At 33.2% G+C, this 19,967-nt stretch overlaps 1 protein-coding gene across 1 annotated transcript; it reads left to right on the plus strand.

Annotated features, from left to right (window-relative positions):
• Window positions 1-7,847: 7,847 nt before the first annotated feature.
• Window positions 7,848-15,986, plus strand: LOC143224125 (uncharacterized). Its single transcript, XM_076452579.1, has 3 exons — window positions 7,848-8,072; window positions 12,451-12,582; window positions 14,601-15,986. Exons 1-3 carry the CDS (start codon window positions 7,993-7,995, stop codon window positions 14,701-14,703), a joined length of 315 nt encoding a protein of 104 aa, XP_076308694.1. The 5' UTR covers window positions 7,848-7,992; the 3' UTR covers window positions 14,704-15,986.
• The last annotated feature ends 3,981 nt before the right edge of the window (window positions 15,987-19,967 follow it).

Below are 19,967 nucleotides of genomic sequence, written 5' to 3' on the forward strand. Positions count from 1 at the left end.
TTTATTCTAGAATTGTTTAGAAATATTATTTGGTCAGTTAACATGTAAGGTTATTATCTAATCATAAGTATAACGGTAATTGAATTGTAAGTCATATTTCTAAGTGTATGCCACAATCATCAGTAAAATTTTGGATGGCTGATACACAATGCAAAATGATCTCACAGAGGACACAACAGTGGCTAAATGCTTCATAGTTTAAACCTATACACAATACACTTATACATGCATGATATGTTTTACTTTTCAATAAAAGATAAATGTAATTAATGGGTAAATATCTGTAAAACCTTTGGTTTATCAAGTAAAATCCCTGATGATCTGTTGTAACTTGAAATCAGCATGGTTGTCTAATCTTCGTCAAAGCTCAAGATAGAATGGCATTACACAGGAAACGGCAATACAGCGCATGAGTTTCAGTGCATTCAATACGTTGCTATGGGATGCATGACACATACTTCCGTCTTAATGAAGACATGGAGTTCTACAGATCTATGTCTCTTTGATGTTAATTAACAACGATGATTGTGTTTTCCATATTTTATGAATATATGTAGGTAACAATATTGGGGGGCTGAGGGGAGGCTTGGCTTATTGGAGGGGGGGGGGCTCAAGACTTCCCTTGGCGCCGCCACTGTTTATGTGATGAAGTTGGGTGAGCGTCAGTACTTCATATTTATCGCGTGGTGTTGCTTAAAATGTAAAAACAGAGAAACAAGAAACATTTAATTCTTACGTTCAATGTATTCATTTGACGTTGTCTGTACACTTTACCCCACAAAGAGTAATGTTGAAGGATAATATGCTGAAATATTACAAACCCACTAAGTTAAATATTCCACCTTGTCTAATTCAAAGAAGTTTTTTCCTATTGTTTCTAACTCAGGAATTCAACAAATATAGAATAATAAAATTAAATTCTTACCTTAAGAAGTGTCATTACCCAAAAACTGTAATAAAGAAAAGGTTTCAAGTTAGTTAAGCTTAAAAAGGGAACCAACAGTAATATATGTATAAATATAATAGTGCCCTCTGTAGTGTCTTTATGTAACTACTTTGCAGGGTTTGAGTGGATCTTCACCAAAATTGTTATGGAGATTCATGGGGAAATACAGACAAATACGTGGGTTTACATTTTGTGGTTTGCTGGTTTTTTATGGTTGGTTTGAATTTCGCGCAAAGCTACACGAGAGCTATCTGCGCTAGCCGTCCCTAATTTAGCAGGGCAAGACTAGAGGGAAGGCAGCTAGTCGCCATCACCCACCGCCAACTCTTGAGGTACGCTTTTACCAACGAATAACGGGATTGACTTTCACATTATAACGCCCCTACAGCTGAAAGGGCAAGCATGTTTAGTGTGACGGGGATTCGAACCCGCGACCCTCAGATTATGAGTCGAGTGCCTTAACCACCTGGCCATGCCGGACCTTTTTATGGTTGTTTTTTTACAGTTACATATGAGGAAGCAACTTTTTATATTCTAAGATAACCTTTCATTCATCACGAATTTTCGCAACTTTCGTCTAGGTGAGGGGTAGACCAGCTAGTGAAAGAATAACATATTATTCCTTTAATAACAAGGCAATTACTCTTGAATTAAAATTAACACTAATGATATCCAAAACGAAATGGAAAGGATTTCAGATAAACTTTAAAAGCTAAGTTTTAAAATAAATCAATCATACTATCATGAAGACAACATAAAATTCGTACGCTATATTGAATCAGAGAAAACGTAAGGAAATCTGATGAAGAAAATTTTAGCTGCGGCATAACGGCTCCTAAAATGACTCTGCGCTTTTTTTTTTCGTATACAAACTTTTAATTCACAGCTTTGTCACCCTTGGTCGATTTGGTGTAATATTACAAATTACACTTTTGAACTCAGGATTCAAACACACGAAATATATTACATATGCTAAATTTGTTGTTGTTGTTGTTGTTTTGGAATTTCGCACAAAGCTACTCGAGGGCTATCTGTGCTAGCCGTCCCTAATTTAGCAGTGTAAGACTAGAGGGAAGGCAGTTAGTTAGTCATCACCACTCACCGCCAACTCTTAGGCTACCCTTTTACTAACGAATAGTGGGATTGACCGTAACATTATAACGCCCCCACGGCTGGGTCGTAACCCGCGACCCTCAGATTACAAAGCGCACGTCTTAATGCGCTAGGCCATGCTAAGCCCCGTATGGTAACTATATTACACGTACTAATTATATTACAAACACTAAATATATCAGATGCACAAAATATATTACAGACACTAAATATATAACATACACTAATACAGACACGAAATATATTACATACATTAAATATATTACAGACACTAAATATGCTACATACACTAATTATATTACAGATACTAAATATAATACATATAATAATTATATTACAGACACTAAATACACCACATAAACTAAATATATTAGAGACACTATTAGGGAGGAAAAATTTTTTGTATGCTTTAAATTTAATTGTAATTAAGAATAAATTTACACAAATCTCATGTTAAAAATTCAAATAATAGCCAATTACGTGTTAACAAGCACACTGATAAGTGTATTAGAATAATGCTTTAGACGAACATTTTTATTAATATATTTCCATATTGATAATCTTGTGTAAAGAATAAGAGATTATTTCATGAAAATTATTTTATCATTTTGTTTGTTTGGAATTAAGCACAAAGCTACACAATGGGCTAACTGTGCTCTAGCCACCACAGGTATCAAAACCTGATTCCAGGCGGTTTGAGTCTGTCGACATGCCTCTGTGCCAGTGGGGGGATTACTTTATCAATAAATTTGAAGCACTATATATATTACCAAGTTCAACACACAGAGGGAGTTTAAAACATATATATATATACATAAAGTTTTAAGGTAAAAGAAAAATAACGCTGGAAGTTTTATATTGTTAAGTGAGTCTTGTCAGATAAAACCTTAGATCTGAGTAGGACCTAACTTCATATGAGTAGGACGCATCTGATGATTTGATCTATTGAAAAGTAATGATTTACCGTGAAGTGTTTGCGAAGTGTTATTACACAATCAAGTGAACATAAATGGTAATGAAGTACTAAGTGCTATAGTACGAATGTTAATTCATGGACATAGCCCTGAATTGGGAAGTAGAATAAGTGTATTATTTTACTGTTTGTTCCCTGATTTCATGGGGCCTGACTATTACAGATAGCGACTGAACACTAACTTCAGATCAACTCCGGCGAGAGGACCTTATTTTAGAAACTAAAGAGAGGTGTCGTAAAATATACGAAACTGGTGTTTAGTGTTTTAGGTAAGTGTTTTTATATTTATTTTTTAGATTAACAGTAATAAATAACATTGAAAATAATTTATATTGTTTCGTATATGTATATAGCGAGAAAGATCACACTCTCGTGTTTGAAGGTTCTTTATTTTCTGTGCGCAATTGAATGCAACTGCTAAGCATATTACTATGCATCACTAAATGTTATTTATTTTTTCACATGTTACAGCAACGTAAACGTTTGTGTGTTTGGATGAATGAATGCATTGTAAAGTTAATCCTAGGAACCCAATCAGGCGAGATATTAACTTCACACATAAATCATCTGAAGTTTTTGTTTTTGTATACTATTAGATTATAAAGAAGTATTGAATCAAATACCAGAGGAAGAATCAAAATTCCTTCTAGAAAACAATGACACGGACAAGTCTTAAATATCCTTCCTTTTCAGCTGTTGGGTAAATTATTGGAAGAAACAAATAACCAAATAATTTGAAATTTTAAAAACTTACTCTTGGAAGCAAAGAACAATACGTAATAAAGTGTCAACCACACTGTATCTTCCATGTCCACTGCAGAAGAGGCCTTTCGTTCAACACCAAAACTATCTTTTATTTGTACTTCAGTTTCCAACTGTCGTTTTGTATTATCTTTACATATGTAACTATGAACATTTACTAGAAAAGTCACTGCAGTATTAAACTCCCCTAAAGTGAATATATGGCTTATGTTTAACACTTAATAAAAATGGCGTTGGGTTTTACTTAAACACTTAAAAACTTGAAACGTATTCACTGAAGATAAAAGAAAGTAATACGAATATAATGGTAAATTTCTGTTACCTTAGTTACATTCGATCAATTATTGTCCAAGAAATCTGATAATTTATAAAATATTTTCAAATGTAAACTTATATAACTATCCGTTGAGATATTTTTAATTTATCTTCACCCTGCTTATTTTTGAAAGAATAGAAATATTTTTGAAGCATTCCAGATAAATACAAAGCCTTGTCGTTGAATTTTACTCAAAGTAACTCTTCCTAATTTAGAAGTGATATACTAAAGGAAAAAAGCTAATCACTACCATCCATTTTGAGCTCTTGGGCTGCTCTGTTATTTACTTCAATGTAAAGGATGACAATGATTTGCTGAAACAACCTCGGATGACGAGTCGAGCGCCTTAACCACCTGGTCATGCCGGACATTCGGCATGAAACACGATATCTAGCTGTTAATATTTCATCAGAGTAATTTTGAGCATATGCAAAAATGATGCTGGTCACAAAATGAGTTACTCATTAACATGATTTTATAGTAATTTTCTCTTCTTCAAACAACATTAAAATATAATATATAACTTGGCAAATTATAAAAAAAAAAGTTTATCTTTAACCTTGAGATGTTATGAACGTGAAAAAAATAGAGAAGACTGTATGATATGTCTTTCAAGAGATGTAGAGAATCGTCTAGAACAGTGTGTTATTTGTATAAATTTCGGTGGTACGCTAAATATTAATGTAAAAATTTAAAAATGTGTAATAACCCTAATATGAGATGTACACATGTTTATAAAAACTGACCCGGCATAGCAGGGTGGTTAGGTCGCTCGATTCCTGATCTTCGTGTCACGGGTTCGGGTCCCCGTCACACCAAACATGCTCACCCTTTCAACTGTGGAGGCGTTATAATGTGACAGTCAAACTTACCATCCTTTGGTAAACTAGTAGGCAAAGAGTTGGCGGTGATGACTGGCTGCCTGATCTCTTGTCTTACACTGCTCATTTATGGACGGTTACTCTCTTTTCCAGCGAATAGTGAAATGTATCATTATATTATAACACCCCACGGCTGAACGGGCGATCATGTTGGGTGTGACGAGGATTCGAACCCGTGACCATCAGTCGAGCGCTTGGCCATGTCGGATAGAAAATTAAGAAACATCAATATCTAAGATATGAATCTATAAATTACATAAGTTATGTTTTAATTTTGTTTTGGTGATATTCAATCATTTTGCTATTAAAATGGTGATAATACCAGAAGGATAGAAAGTACCTAAGTTTTCTCAAATGGTCTAATCAAACACCTTTTCGTCTGGTTGTGTAATAACAGGGAATACGTTAAAGTTACAAAACGGAAAGTTAAACACAGACAGATTTGTTTGATTTCGAAGACAGGTTAAAACCAGCTTTGTTTAAAATCATCTCAAAGCTTCCCTAGTGCCACAGTGGTAAATTAGCGAACTTATAACATTAGAAAGTGGCTTTCGATACCCGTGTTGGACACAGCACACAGAAATCAGCTCCTATGTAGCGTTAATGTTTATCTATAACCAAGTTAAAAGTAAAATTAAAGAGAAAGTGTTTTTAATTAAACCAACAATAATTTTTGTACTTCCTTTAAATTTGACTATGGAGGGCCTAACGTTTTAGTATATTAGCAGAAAAATTATTACAGACGCTCTCTTTATACGCATGCGCTAGCATATTTTTAAATGTATGTAGATGTTTATTACGCTTGAGGGTCGATGAACGTGTAGATGAGGTCATTTATAAAACCTAATTTACAAGTTATATGAAACTCAACGCCAACCAGAACAGAACTAAACGAGTCTCAACAGATTTTACCATTATATACTGCAGTCGGTGTTTTCAATCTAGACGTTTCTTGAAATTTATTATTTTTGTTTTCCGGTAGGAGCGCGACTGACTAGGTTTTAATGTCTAGAACTTTATCTAAAGTTTAGGTTTCGTTTGGTTTGTTTCGAATTTCGCGCAAAGCTACTCGAGGGCTATCTGCGCTAGCCGTCCCTAATTTTGCAGTGTAAGACGAGAGGTAAGGCAGCTAGCCATCACCTCCAACCGCCAATTCTTGAGCTACTCTTTTACCAAAATAAATAAATAATTTAATGATAAATCAAGTTTGTATAACTTTGTAAATCTGGAATGAAGGAAAATGATTCTTTCTCCATATTGAACAAAATATTTCATTTATTCAACGTTTCAGCTTACAACTTCATTAAAGTAAAATGTTTTACAGTAACTCTTATATTGGAATCATCAATTAGTCATAGTGGAATAAAAATTTGTTATGTCAATGGCAATGTTTGAACAAAATAAATATTAAATATCAAATTAAGTTTTTACAAACTACAGCTTTTAAAACAATCAAAATATTTTATTTAAATTAGTATCCCAATCAGCGTTTCTATTGCTTTTGTATTCGAATCAGAGAATCAGTAATGATTATCTTATTATACTGTTGAATGTTGATTTAAATACAAAAACCTTCACCATTAAAACCAGTTTACTTTAGATCAATTGTACTAACAGTCGAACAAACGACTTAACTATTTATAAATAAAGAATCGTCATTAAAATGTAGCTTGTAAGGACATATATCATCAGCAAGAAAAGTGAAACACAACAATATTATATTGTATCCATGCGAAGACATAAAATAGTTCCTTAAACAAAGTTTGTAATACAGCCAAAGAATTAATATAATAAATCGTTAATTAGTTGTTGTTTTATCTGTGGGGTTTTGTACAGCCAGTCAAAAAACGCATTACGCCTCTACGTCACAGACTCTTTTCAGTTTCACCTCTGGTGAAAATGAAATCTTTAATGTCTCTGTGCAGTTAATTATTATTTATTTCAACCCAACGTTGTTGTGACATAAAATATTCTTTACTAAGATGTATTATTAGGATAGAATTGATTAAAATTGCTTTTGTTTTCACTTTATTTTTATTGCAAATGATGTGTTTAAAAACATATTTTTTTCTGATTTAATTTACACTCAGTCTAAATAATTCATCTTGCGGAAAAAGAATATGCATTTGCAAACAAGTTAGCAAATGTATATAACCGTGTATTTGCAATATATCTACTTGTTCCATTATATTTTATACGTGAGTTCGTAGCTAGCAAAATAAATGTAAAGTACCAATAATAAAATAATATACAGTACAGTTGGCTAGAAAAAAGACAAATAAACAAGCTAATTGTTTTAAAACTAAGCCACAATTTGTTATCTAATGTATCCACCGCAGAGAATAGAACCTCGGAGTTTAGCTTTAAAGTGAGGCGCTTTCACACTGCACGTGGACATGCGCGTTATACGTACATAGATCAGAAAATACAGAAACAAACACGCTATGGAACCAGAACATTTCAAAAACGATATTATTATGTAACGTAAGGATTTTCTTAAGGGTCAACCTTCATGAATTAAAAGTAACTTCTGTTTTAGAACATCAAGAAGTGATATACGATTAAAAGTAACAACTTTCAGTAAGATAATTTTTCTTACGTCTTTGAACGTGCCGATATGTATATACATATATAGCCATTTTTTCACATCTGTAAAACGTTTGTATTTTTTGTCACTTGTCAATACACTATGAGTTACTGTACCAAGACGTAAATCAGTGACGTCGTGTTTTACTATTGGTCAATAAACCGAATCGTGGCTAGAGAGGCGTGGACTGGAGAGTTTAAACGTGTACTATATAAGGTGAATTTGTTGTATTCTTTCAACTTTACCAATACGAGTACAGATCGTTTTGAGTGAACAACGAGTGAAAACAGACGTGTTATGAGATATCAGTAAACAACAAAGATTTTCGTCAACCGTTTTAGAGACTAAATCAAAATATCGTTTTTCATCGTCTGCATAAAACTGACAAATACCAAGGAACAAATAATAGCGAGAATGATGAACCAAACATCATTTCTCTTCATGGTCATCTTCATGGCAATGTTTTTCTTAGCCGCTGGAAAGCCTCATTTAAGGTAAGTTGTATATTGTTTTGCCAAGGTCCATAAGTTACGTTTTTAAATATTTCTCTTTTGAAAAACCATAAATTAAAATATTTCTGGGATGATAATACATTTAAAATAGTACTGTTGTTACAGATTTCATAATACTTGAATTTAAGAGAAGCCTAAAAGTTGATGGTAGGTTGATGCTAAATTAGGGACGGCTAGCGCTGATAGCCCTCGTGTAGCTTTGCGCGAAATTCAAAACAAATCAATCATTCTTGACTACTTGTTCTAATAGCTAAATAAACATTTTTATTACATACTTCTCGCCATATCTCACACGTTCTTTTGATAGAAACATTTAACATGGGTTTAAAAATATATTAATTTACTGATGTTGACGATCCAAAGAACAATTACTCAACAATCATTAGTTTAGATTCTCATGATGCCCTTGAGTTACGACCACTAAGCAGTGAAAGGATCATAATATTCAGGTAAGAGAAAAAAAAAAAAACGTTGACGTAAACCAACAATACCTATTTATAGATCAGAAGGAAGCAATAAGGCCAGTCAAACCTTGGCCTAACCTCTTTCATACCATGCATAGCTAAAGCTTACATGTTAAAGTTTGCTTCTTTTAATTTAATGCATTAAACAGTGTGCATGCAGTATCTGTATAAAGATTTAATATCATAGCCTTATTTTATTTTTAAATTCTGGCAATTGTGGCAATAAGCTGATCAGCTGCGAAATTGCCTCCTACATCAATACTTTTGTAAATAAAAGATTCGCAATGAGTAAGATGTAAACAATATAATAAAATCATCCATTCTCTCTGTTTCTACTTACCATAGAAGAGCAGCGAATGTCAGAGATGTACTTCAGTATTTACACCAAGAACTTCCCGTCTACACTTTACATTCTCCCTTTACTGACAAGAAACATACCATAAAGTAGTTTTTTTATTGTGTCACAAATATACGAGTGATGTTGTTAATTTAAGTGTCTTCACAATTCTGGATCACGTTGCTGAATATAGTAATTGAAACTGACTACCTCTACTTCTGAAACTTGTTTTCTTTTCAGTTTTTTTAGAAAATGCTGGGAAGTCATTTATTAAATTTTTGTTATCATCTGCAATATTGATTCCACCGTCCAAGTCTCTATTGTTAAAGCTGGGTAACGAAGATGGTTGCCTAGAGCGTTAAATATTCGGGATATTCTGTGCCTGTTGTCTACCTAGCTATGTAAAATGTACCTAATAATTGAGTCAATAAACGAAACGTTAAATCGAATTATAAGTGAGGCTACGAAATCAAAATAAGACAAAGAAATGTTGTCAGAAACTCATTAAAGTGTTTTCATGTAAAAATGGTTTTAATGCAAACATATCACACAACAAAACATATTGTTAACTAGATGGAGTGCTCGTTCCCTGGACGGAAATTATATAAATGCATGATTAATCATAGGTTATCTTAGGACATAAAGAGTTTCTTCCCTTATATGTAATTGTAAAAATAGCCAAAAACGCCCGCAAAAATTGCAAACTGGAAAATGCAAAACTAAAAATTTGTGTGTATTTCTTCATGGACCCGATGGATCTCAGCACAAAATATAGTGAAGAATCTATCCACAGGAGATGGTGTAGTGAGAAAAAAATGCCCATAAGATCAACAACACACAAAATGCAAAACTGGGAATTGTTAAGTGTCTTCCTATGGCCCCAGCGAATCACTTTACCAACTTGCCAGGTGATTAAGGCGCCCGACACGTAATCTGAAGGTCGCGGGTTCGTTTTCACGTCACCCCAAACGTGCTCGCTCTTTCAGCTGTAGTGGCGTTATAATGTGACGGTCAATTCCTATATTCGTTGGTAAAGGAGTAGCCCAAGAGTTGGCCGTGTGTGGTGATGACTAGCTGCCTCCCTCTAGCCTTACAATGCTAAAATAAAGAAGGTTTGCTGCGCTCGCCCTCGTGTAGCTTTGCGCGGAATTCAAAAACAAACAAACCGTACCAGTTTTGATAAAGATTCATCTACACCCTCTTAAGTAGCTACATGAACATGCAACAGATAATGCTATTATATTTATATAAATATTGCAAAGGTAACATTGAAAATATAATTTCAATGTAAAATCCGACTATTTCTTTCTTATTAGCTACACTCTTTACCTAGACTGCAGTTTCGTCATTTCAAAATTCATCAGCACAGTTTGTTTGAGCAGACCAAAGAAAAACAGTTAAGCCTTTTGTAATGATAGTCCGTATATAATATATATTTATTATAATATTATAATATTTTTTAGTCCTTTCTAAGTAACCAATTTTATCTAGTTAATTTAGGTATGTGAAAATATTAAAGCATTGCGCCTAATGTATTATTCGGTATTATATAGCGGAATAACTGTTTACTGATTATATTACAGACATCTTTTATTTTCGTGAAAGGTAAAACTGAAAACAAAATCTGTGACGCAGAATCCTACTATATTTTTTTCACCGGGAAATATTATACAGTTTAATTTTAAACTCTAACGCATTTCTTCAATAAGAAGTAAAGCCCTTGGTTCTGGAGTATTTCTATGGGGCACTCTGCAATAGTTAGCAATTTTCCACAGCACGTAATAGTTTCTTCTTGAACACTTGAAATTTTGTTTGTTTTTCAAGTCTTCTCTAGTTATAAAATATCAACAAGTACAGAAGGTTACTCTCACTCAAAAAACGTCTCTAATTCGGTTCCTCATGATTATCCTTGGATTTATTTGGGACAGGATGGCCAGGTAGTTAGGGCGTTCGACTCGTAATCTGAGAGCTGCTGGTTCAAACCCCTGTCGCACCAAACATGCTAGCCCTTTTAGCCGTGGGGGCGTTATATTGTTACGATCAATCCTACTATTCGTTGGTAAAAAGAGTAGCCCAAGAGTTGGCGGTGGGTGTTGATGACTAGCTGCCTTCCTTCTAGTCTTATACTGCTAAATTAGGGACTGCTAGCACGGATAGATCTCGTGCAGCTTTGCGCGAAATTCAAAAAACACACAAGCTTCGCTTTATGATAAGTGAAATAGCATAAAAAATTTCACGATGAAAACTTCTCTAAACTTTGTCTGTGAGTTTGTTTGTTTTAAATCAAAACCATATTGGGTTATCTGCCGTATCCACAGTGGGGAATCGAACCTCGGATTTAGCGTTGTAAGTACGTAAGATTATTTCTGGTCCTCCATGTGAAAAATGTTCTTTTTTGTGAACAAAAGAAAATTAAAAGGTTCCCACGTAGTCTTAGAATTGTTAAATTGTCAAATAATCATGAATTTTTAGGGTGATGAAAATATATATAATGTAGTATTCAAGTTGTACTTGTCATGCTAATAAAAACCTCTATTATAGTATTTATTATAAGTTTGTTGTTGTAGACTATTTTAAACTTGGATATTTGTATTGTTGTTTTGTGAGAGAGAGGTTTTGTATTTCTTGATAAACACGTGGCTTAACGTTTGGAATTTTATTTTAAAACAATTTAAGGAGTATAAGTCGCGAGTTAGATTAAAGTAGATGATTACTCATTTTTGAGTTTGTTAGTTATTTAACAAGTAATCTATGATATATACGATTTAGTCAGTTTGTCTGTATCTGTTAGCTTGTTAGTTCAGTGCGTTGATAACACTATGTAACACAAATTTTGTTATTTCTTAATTGCTTATCTTATAAAAGTACAGAAAATGACGGTTATTTCCTTCAAACTTTGCTTTTGGATAATGAAATTTAGAAATTAACCTATTTTCTATGTAAAAACGGGCAAATTTGCACATTTTCATTCACCTAAGGTTTGAATAAAACAACGTATTATTCAAGATTTACATGTATTTATGCTATAGTTATACAAAAATGAACAAAAATGTTTAGAAATGAGTAGATGTCCGAGATTTGCGACTGTAATATAAATCACTTTCACGTATCAGCCCTCAAATATAGTCTTCCATCATGTTTTCGTTATCCGCTCCCAGGTCACAAAAGCAAAGCTTGAAGAGAAAAATTGGTCTTTTCCATTTACTTTAGGCACAATTAATTGGGAAATAACACTTTCTGTCCAGGAACAAGAAAAAGTAAAAATTTTGTTACACAGTGTAATTAAGTTTGTGTTTCAATTAAGCCATGAAATATAAACCATACGATTTGAAAAGAGATAAAATAAATTAAATGAATGTTATACTATTAAAATCTAGCGTGAATTTCGGCCTACCAGTAAACATTGAATAAACTTTCTTGTAAAACTTGTAGTCGAGGAAATAAAACGCTTTCGTTATCATTAAGTAGAAATTTGTGAATAATTTAAAAAGACCGGCTCAACGTTAGAAACCGCATTTGAATAAAATAAAAATTTCTATCTTGATTTTGTACATTTCAGAAAAAGACGCAGTGGAATCGCTGATCAACGACTAGCTGAACTAGAGACCTTAGTAAACATTTTAAAACTAAGAAGCCGTGACTATGGTTTGGTACCTCCCGTCGCTTTTGGAACTTTTGATCCTGCACGGCTGTAAGTTTTATTTCTTTCTGTAGTTTGCTTCAGTCTATACGTAATGTTAAACGTCATCTTCTATTCGAAGAAAATACTCAAATATAAAACAAACTAATTTGAAAAGAGATGTTCAGTGGCGTAGAATTTCAGAGGACGATCCAATATTGTTTGGCTCTGTGAGTATGTGATAACGCGTGCGTTTACTGATATGAACATCGTAAAATTATATCCATTTTCCAAATCAAAATATTCTAATCAGTCAGTTAGCAAGCATTTCTAAGATGACGTTCCCATCAGGTAACACAAGGAAAAAACTAGCAAAGAACTTCCTCCGTAGGCCCAACATAGCCAGGTGATTGGTCGCTCGACTCGTAATCTGAGGGTTGCAAGTTCGAATCCCCGTCACATTGTAAAGCCCCCTCGGCTGAAATTTCAAGGCGAACATATTTGATGTGACGGGTATTTAGCAGTGTAAGACTAGAGAGAATGCAGTTAGTTTTACACTGCTAAATTAAGGACGGCTAGCGCAGATAACCCTTGTGTAGCTTTGCGCGAAATTCAATACAAACCAAAACATACTAAACCAAACTTTCTCTGGAATATCTACCCTCAGCCATAAACAAAGGGCAACAAAGACAAAAAATGTATCTTCAAAATATTCGATTGAAAGTATAATTTACTTAATAATAAATAAATCTTAACTGTGTAAATTATGATGATTATTTTACTCGATATTAGTTATTGTTTAATATTTCGTCTTATATTTTGATTGATTATGTGGAATTAAACACAGAGCTACACAATGGGCTATCTGTGTTCCGCCCATCACGGGTATTGAAACTCGGTTTCTAGCGGTTGGAGTCCGTAGGAATTCTGTTGTGCTACTGGAGGGCTTTTATACTTCGAACCGTTAATATATAGGGGATATAAAAGTGCCCCCCCAAAATGTTGTTACTTTGTTATATCTTTCACCAGATAACAAAAAATATGTAAAACTACGTGTTTTTAGAACGCACTCGACGAGATCTGTTCAAATATGATATCAAATCCTGATTTTAACACTAGCTAACTGCTACACCATGCCAAATTTAAGATCCAACCTGGAATTTATGTATAGGTAGTACAACCATTAAGCCATGTCCGGCCCTGGCACTCGTCTTTATGCCAAAGATACTTTGTTATCTTATTTGACGATAATGAAATCTTTGAACAGTCTTAACTTTTTCTCTCTTTTTTTTTGTCTATTTTATACTTTTTTTATAATAATATATTTTCTATTTTTCATTGTACTATTTTTATTTGTTTATTTTTTAGCGCAAAACCACATTAGGCAATATGATATGTTCATCTACTGTGTGAATCGAATTCCGGATTTTAACGTTGTAAGTCTTCAGACTTACTGCTGTCCTACCAGAAAACAATTTTTCTAAATCTCTATTTTACATTATTTTAATTTTATGAATGGTTCATTAATACCATGCAATATTTTATATATATATATATTAATTTCTCGCAAAATTGCAAGAAAGCTATCTGCGCTAGCAGTCCCTAATTTAGCAGTGTAAGACTAGAGGGAAGGCAGCTAGTCAACACCACTCATCGCCAACTCTTGGTCTACTCTTTTACCAACGAATAGTAGGATTGACCGTCACATTATAAGGCTGAAAGTTTATAATGCTGAAAGGGCGAGCATGTTTGGTGTGACGGGGAATCGAACCCGCGATCCTCAGATTACGAGTCGAGCGCCTTAACCACCTGGCCATGCCGGGCCTTATTAATATTTCTTTCATTTCGAATATTCCATTGTAATTATGTGATTGTTGTAAATACTCTAAAGTTTCTTAGATAATCAAATACTATACATCGTTTCCGGATGAGGGTCTCAAATGTTACAGTTTTAATTGTTCTTTGCTTTCAAATAATCCTATTTTATCGTAAACCATCTACAAGTTGGCCACGTATATCCTTACTCTTTCAATAGAAGTCAAGGTGTGCTCTTCATTTATAACGTTTATTTTTTATACCTGTTTCTCTAGAGGGAAGAAGAGAAAATATAACAAGGTTCCGACAGTAACGCATCGTATTAAAGCCCATTCTTCTCAGTCGAACACATCCGTAAAGTACATAAAAAAAGAATGAAGATCACAACTGCTTGGCTGCTGAGTCTGCGTGGTGGTTTGACTTAATCTTATCCCTTCTTTACCTCATTCGTTATGGAAATATTGTTCATTTTATTATTGTAGACGTAGTCACGTTTGATGTAACATAATTCATATATTACATCAAGTTATAAACGACTTTTAAGGCCGTAAAGCATGAGTACTTTGGACGTCAGACCAAGCTGATTTTTTTACGACAGGAAAGGCCCTCTACCTAACAGTAATTTAGATACCTCATGTGACGTTAATTACCCAGTTTTATCGTGTGTGAAACATGTCTTTACAAGTTATTTCATTTTCTTCTAAAAACATCTTATAATCTGGATTCTCATGAGCAATCATTGCTTTGTTACTTCAATGAACCACATCTTTGTTTTCCTCCTAAAACAGCTCAAGCAATACTCGATATTATTTCTGGCCAATCACAGGTATTTTCCTGACTGGCATAATCTGTTTTTTTTTGTTTTGTTTTTACTCAAGCAACACGTTGCATGTCTCACAAACCACTGATAACCGATCCGATGGTTTTAATCAGTTTCTACGTAAGAAGATGTCAGCTTCACTTGACGTAAGAAAAAAACTTCTGGCTCGTTCATGTTGACACTTTACGACTGACAGTCTCCATATCGTCAAATCAGAATACCGACTGACTTTTCACACCTATGTTTTTGTTTGTTTCGCGTCAATTAAATAGTAAAACTTCGGTTTATCAGAAGTAAATTTACGGAATAACAACATTAAAATACTGAATTCGATTCTCCGCGATAGACAAAGCGCAAATAGCCTCTTGTATAACCTTTGCACTAAAAAAACGACAAATCTAGTTAACGATCACTAAACTGCAGAAGGTAACCGAATGACCGCGTAATGGTATTTCTGTGGCTTTGATCATATTTTATATCTCCACTTTTTATGGGTTTTTTTACTATAATTTTTTCTGTGTGACTGGTGGAAAAGTCACTCATAACATTGTATTTTTTGAGACACCTATAAATATTTCAATTATTCTTTCATTCCAGTATCTGAACTATCAACAGATTTGCTTATTTTTCTTCGTGATACTTTAAACATTCACAGTGTAACGTTCTTCATGTTCGATTGGCTAGAAATTTCGATACGGATGACATCATGGTTGTACAGTCTCTGGTTTATTGAGCAACCCGTGATTCATTCAGCAAAAATGACTTCAAGACTGACCATGAGACTTGTCAATTTTTGTCATCAAACCATAGCTGAATTAAAACCCTTTGGTTTATATCTCAGAACGGCTGATATGAGTATTAACACTTTTATTAATAAGCAGAGAACAACGTTTCGACCTTCCTAGGTCATCTTCAGGTTAAAAAAAAAGAAAGAAGATGACCTAGGAAGGTCGAAACGTTGTTCTCTGCTTATCAATAAGAGTGTTAACACCATACCAGCCATTCTGAGATACATATTTATTTCAAGTGGGTTTCTCGTCATCAGTAATAAACCCTTTGGTGCCAATATGCAATAAGGAGATATTGGAATCCCCCTTCTTAGGTTTATTGAAAACTGAAACCGTTTTGGGGGGCTTTAAGCCTCTCTCCTAGCCTGATTCAAAATGGAGACCCCTTTTTAAGGGACCGAGGCCGTCATGCAAATGTATGGCTTGCACTCAATCTAAATCTGGTACTACGTCAAAGGACATTGAGAGCATACATAAAATAAGACAGATAATGTTTTATTACTGGATATATAATCATTGTTAATTCACAGTTTGCTTTCATGAAGAAATATCTAACTACTAAAGCTAATATGGAAGTCACAGGAACTTTCTGTGCAGTTTTTATTTAAACTTTCGAAACAAGCCACCATAGAACTAAATGCAACATAGTAAAAAGTGTCGGGAAATTTTCATTTCCAAAGCAACAAAGTAGCTTATCATTCGCTTTCAATAATGACATATATCGTATCTGCAATGTCAGAATTTCAAAACATATAAACAATAAAAGTCTGTGTTTATATATTTTATAAAAGCAAAGCCACAGACTATCTGCTGTGTTCACCGAGGGGAATTGAGTTCCTGATTGTAGCGTTGTAAATCCGTATACTTGCCACTGTCCTAGCGGGTTACAAACAATAAAAGTAGTCGTATTAGTACGAACGATCATTCTCTTGAAACTACAAACAAATACGTTTTTATATGTTTTAATTTTGGCGCACTACCAAAATTTAAATACCACTGAATCCTAAAAGCTTAACGGTGATCGTTGAAAGGGAAAAGCGAAATATTACAACCTTAAACCAATAAGCTTAAGTAACATTTCCCACAATATCCCATTGATTAACTATATTCAGCCAATGGTAATTTTTCTACGATGAACTCGAGAAGTTTAATATTCCACAGTTAATATTTTCCCCATTAGTTGCTGGGTATTTTTAGATACCAAGGGAAGGGGTGGAAGCTTCCTTTGTAGCACTACGCCGTTCGAACTTAGTGTTTTTTTAATCTGTATTAACAAAAATATTACTATGTTTTGATTCATATTACTTAAGAATAATGCAATATTTTTATTAAAAACTGCATGAGTATTACAGTGAAGATAATAAGGAGTGAGTGTAATGAACTTATTATACTTATTAACGGTATGCTTATAAAAAATAAGTAGAAAAATCACAAGTTGTCTAATGTTTATAAATATTTCAGAACATATTGTGTTTGTGCTTCTTTCGTAGTGATAGTTTTATGATGCTAAAGTACTTTTACTTTTTTGTGACGAAAATAACAGTCTTATTATAATTGTATTTTAAAAGAACGAATGATCGGTTAAGCCTTTATTAAATACGACCCATTGGTGTAACTACAATTAATGCCGACCCTCAGCCCGTAATTTCATAGGCTGTGGAAGAATTCTTCAAACACTTGTGTTGCTTATGTTCAATAAAGATTTAAATTAGCACTATAACTTGTGTACGTTTTGCTTTAGTTTATATTGGGCTAAGATTTACTGAATTTCATCCTATCAACAAAAAAATGTATAACGTTTTTCTACGACCCACGTTAGGCCTTTTTAAAATATTTTATAAGCTTTTAATACGTTGTTGCGCAAAATGTCTAATAAAATATATTTACATCAATCTTTTGTTTACATCCGTTGAAAAAATAAGTGTGCGCGCATGTGCATTTTCAGAATATACACAAAAATGAGTGACATTATCATAGATACCAGCGTATAGCTCGTAAAAAACTGACAAAGCAAGTAACCACTCTTACATTACAGTATGACCTAACCTCACATTTCAAAACTAACTGAAATAAATAAATTTTGTGAAATCAGGCTTGACCAATAAAGAGGCAAAAAAGTGCAGTCAAGGTAGTCAAATGTTCTGTAAGTTCCGCAGTGAGCCAGTCAAAATTACGATCGTTTATGAAAATAATTCGTGGCGTATTCGTAGAATAATTATTGATTAAAAAACAGTTGCATTAACAACTTCCAGTATATAGGAAAGCAAGTGTGTTTTGGTAACACAACTTCCCAACAATGAGTTTTTATGTCATATTGTTTAGCAACAAAGTATAACCTAATATTGTTGTTTGTCGATGTAATAAAAATATAAAATGAAATAAATGGAAAACAAAACTAAAAAAATATTTATTGATTTCTTAAAGTTTCCTTTCATAAGAGTTTTTTAATCAAAGACGTTGGTGCTATAATAGAAGATAACTTTATTTAGAATCGATTAAAGTTTGAAATTGAATCGATATTTTTTTACTCTTTTGATAAATTTTATGCGCTTGGTGATCCCGCACTATGTCTTTACTTTAGGCTTATTATAACAACACTCACTAAACCTATAAGGTTTCACAGCACACACCCTCTCATGGCTCCTTTGCACTTTTATTACTAAAATCGTAATAAGCAGATAGTAATTGGATAAATGCATCTTGGCTCTTATGACTCTTCCTGTTTCGAGAAATCAAGCCTCACGTGGTGTGACACACGCACACACACACTGGCTTTTATGTTGGCTAGATTTTATCTGGTCGTTACACAAGCATGTATATATTTTTTTACAAAAATCCTAACGCATAATCTCTAAATCCGAAAACGTGGCGCAAACTATTTTAGAACATGACATTGCCAAAAACGGATAATTTCAACTACCTACAATCCACAATGTTCACAATTTGTGAAGGAACTTTTGATATAGACGCAATGGTCTAACAATTAATAAAGTTTATTCTACCTTACTGTTTGAAAAATAAAGAATATTTGCTTTGTAATTTTTGTTTATGTGCAAAGTGTAGTGATTTACTGAAAAACCAACACGAATGAGTCCTATTGTTTTTAATAAAGGATTTATAAATTACAAATTTAATAGTTATGGATTTAGAACGCTAAAGACAGGGGTTCGATTCCACTCGGTGGACTCAGCAGAGAGCTCGATATAAGAAAACACACACAAAAATCTAATAATCTTCGTTTTCGTACTTAAATGTGTTTATTTGATAATGTATATTATTCAACTCTGTATAATATTGGTTCAAAGTTGTTTCTCAGACAAAAGAAATGAGAACCTTAATTTGTTCTTACTGTTACAGAATTGTAACTAGACACAAGTTTATTCGATGTGAATATTAAACAATCAAAAGAACGTGAGAGTAGGAAAAGTTAGTTTAGTGTTTTAAAAATGTTATTTACTGTTCAATATTTAAATTAAGTTTATGTAAGTCTATTTAATTTACATGGTAATATAAGTATTGTCTTCTAGTTAACATTTCATGGACAAAAAGAGTAAAACCGTTTGAACTAAGTGTTTTATTCGTCTTTAATCACTTGTATAGTAAGGAAAGGTTAATTATTGATATTTTTATAAACAACTTCTTTTTGTTCTTTTAGCTTGCTTAGGCTTAAGTTTTATAACAAAATAACCCCAACTCATTTCCCTTTGAAAACATATTACATGAAATAAACTGAATCATAGTTGATGATTTACACTTTTACACCAAAGTTAAAATATGTAATTTGTCCTTGCATAGACAATTTACTATTACAATATTACAATAGTAGCAGTTTACACTTTCACAAGTTAAGTAAAGGAGGGTCTGCAATGATCACATAGGCCTGCAAAATTAAAGTTCATAAAAGTTGTTTTGGTTTTAATACCGGATATTCCATAAATCAGCTACGCAGATTTCGAAAATAATATTCTTTCTTTTCTATCACATAAAGATCTTGTACAAATCGAGAAGTAAAAACAATGAACTCTTATTTACAA

This window comes from Tachypleus tridentatus, chromosome 8, assembly GCF_004210375.1.
Source record: "Tachypleus tridentatus isolate NWPU-2018 chromosome 8, ASM421037v1, whole genome shotgun sequence".
NCBI classification, from domain to species: domain Eukaryota; kingdom Metazoa; phylum Arthropoda; class Merostomata; order Xiphosura; family Limulidae; genus Tachypleus; species Tachypleus tridentatus.

Coding starts and splice junctions, on each gene's coding strand:
- LOC143224125 (XM_076452579.1), top strand. CDS start 7,993: ATGATGAACCAAACATCATTTCTCTTCATGGTCATCTTCATGGCAATG. Junction 8,073..12,450: donor GCTGGAAAGCCTCATTTAAG/GTAAGTTGTATA, acceptor TGTACATTTCAG/AAAAAGACGCAGTGGAATCG. Junction 12,583..14,600: donor ACTTTTGATCCTGCACGGCT/GTAAGTTTTATT, acceptor CTGTTTCTCTAG/AGGGAAGAAGAGAAAATATA.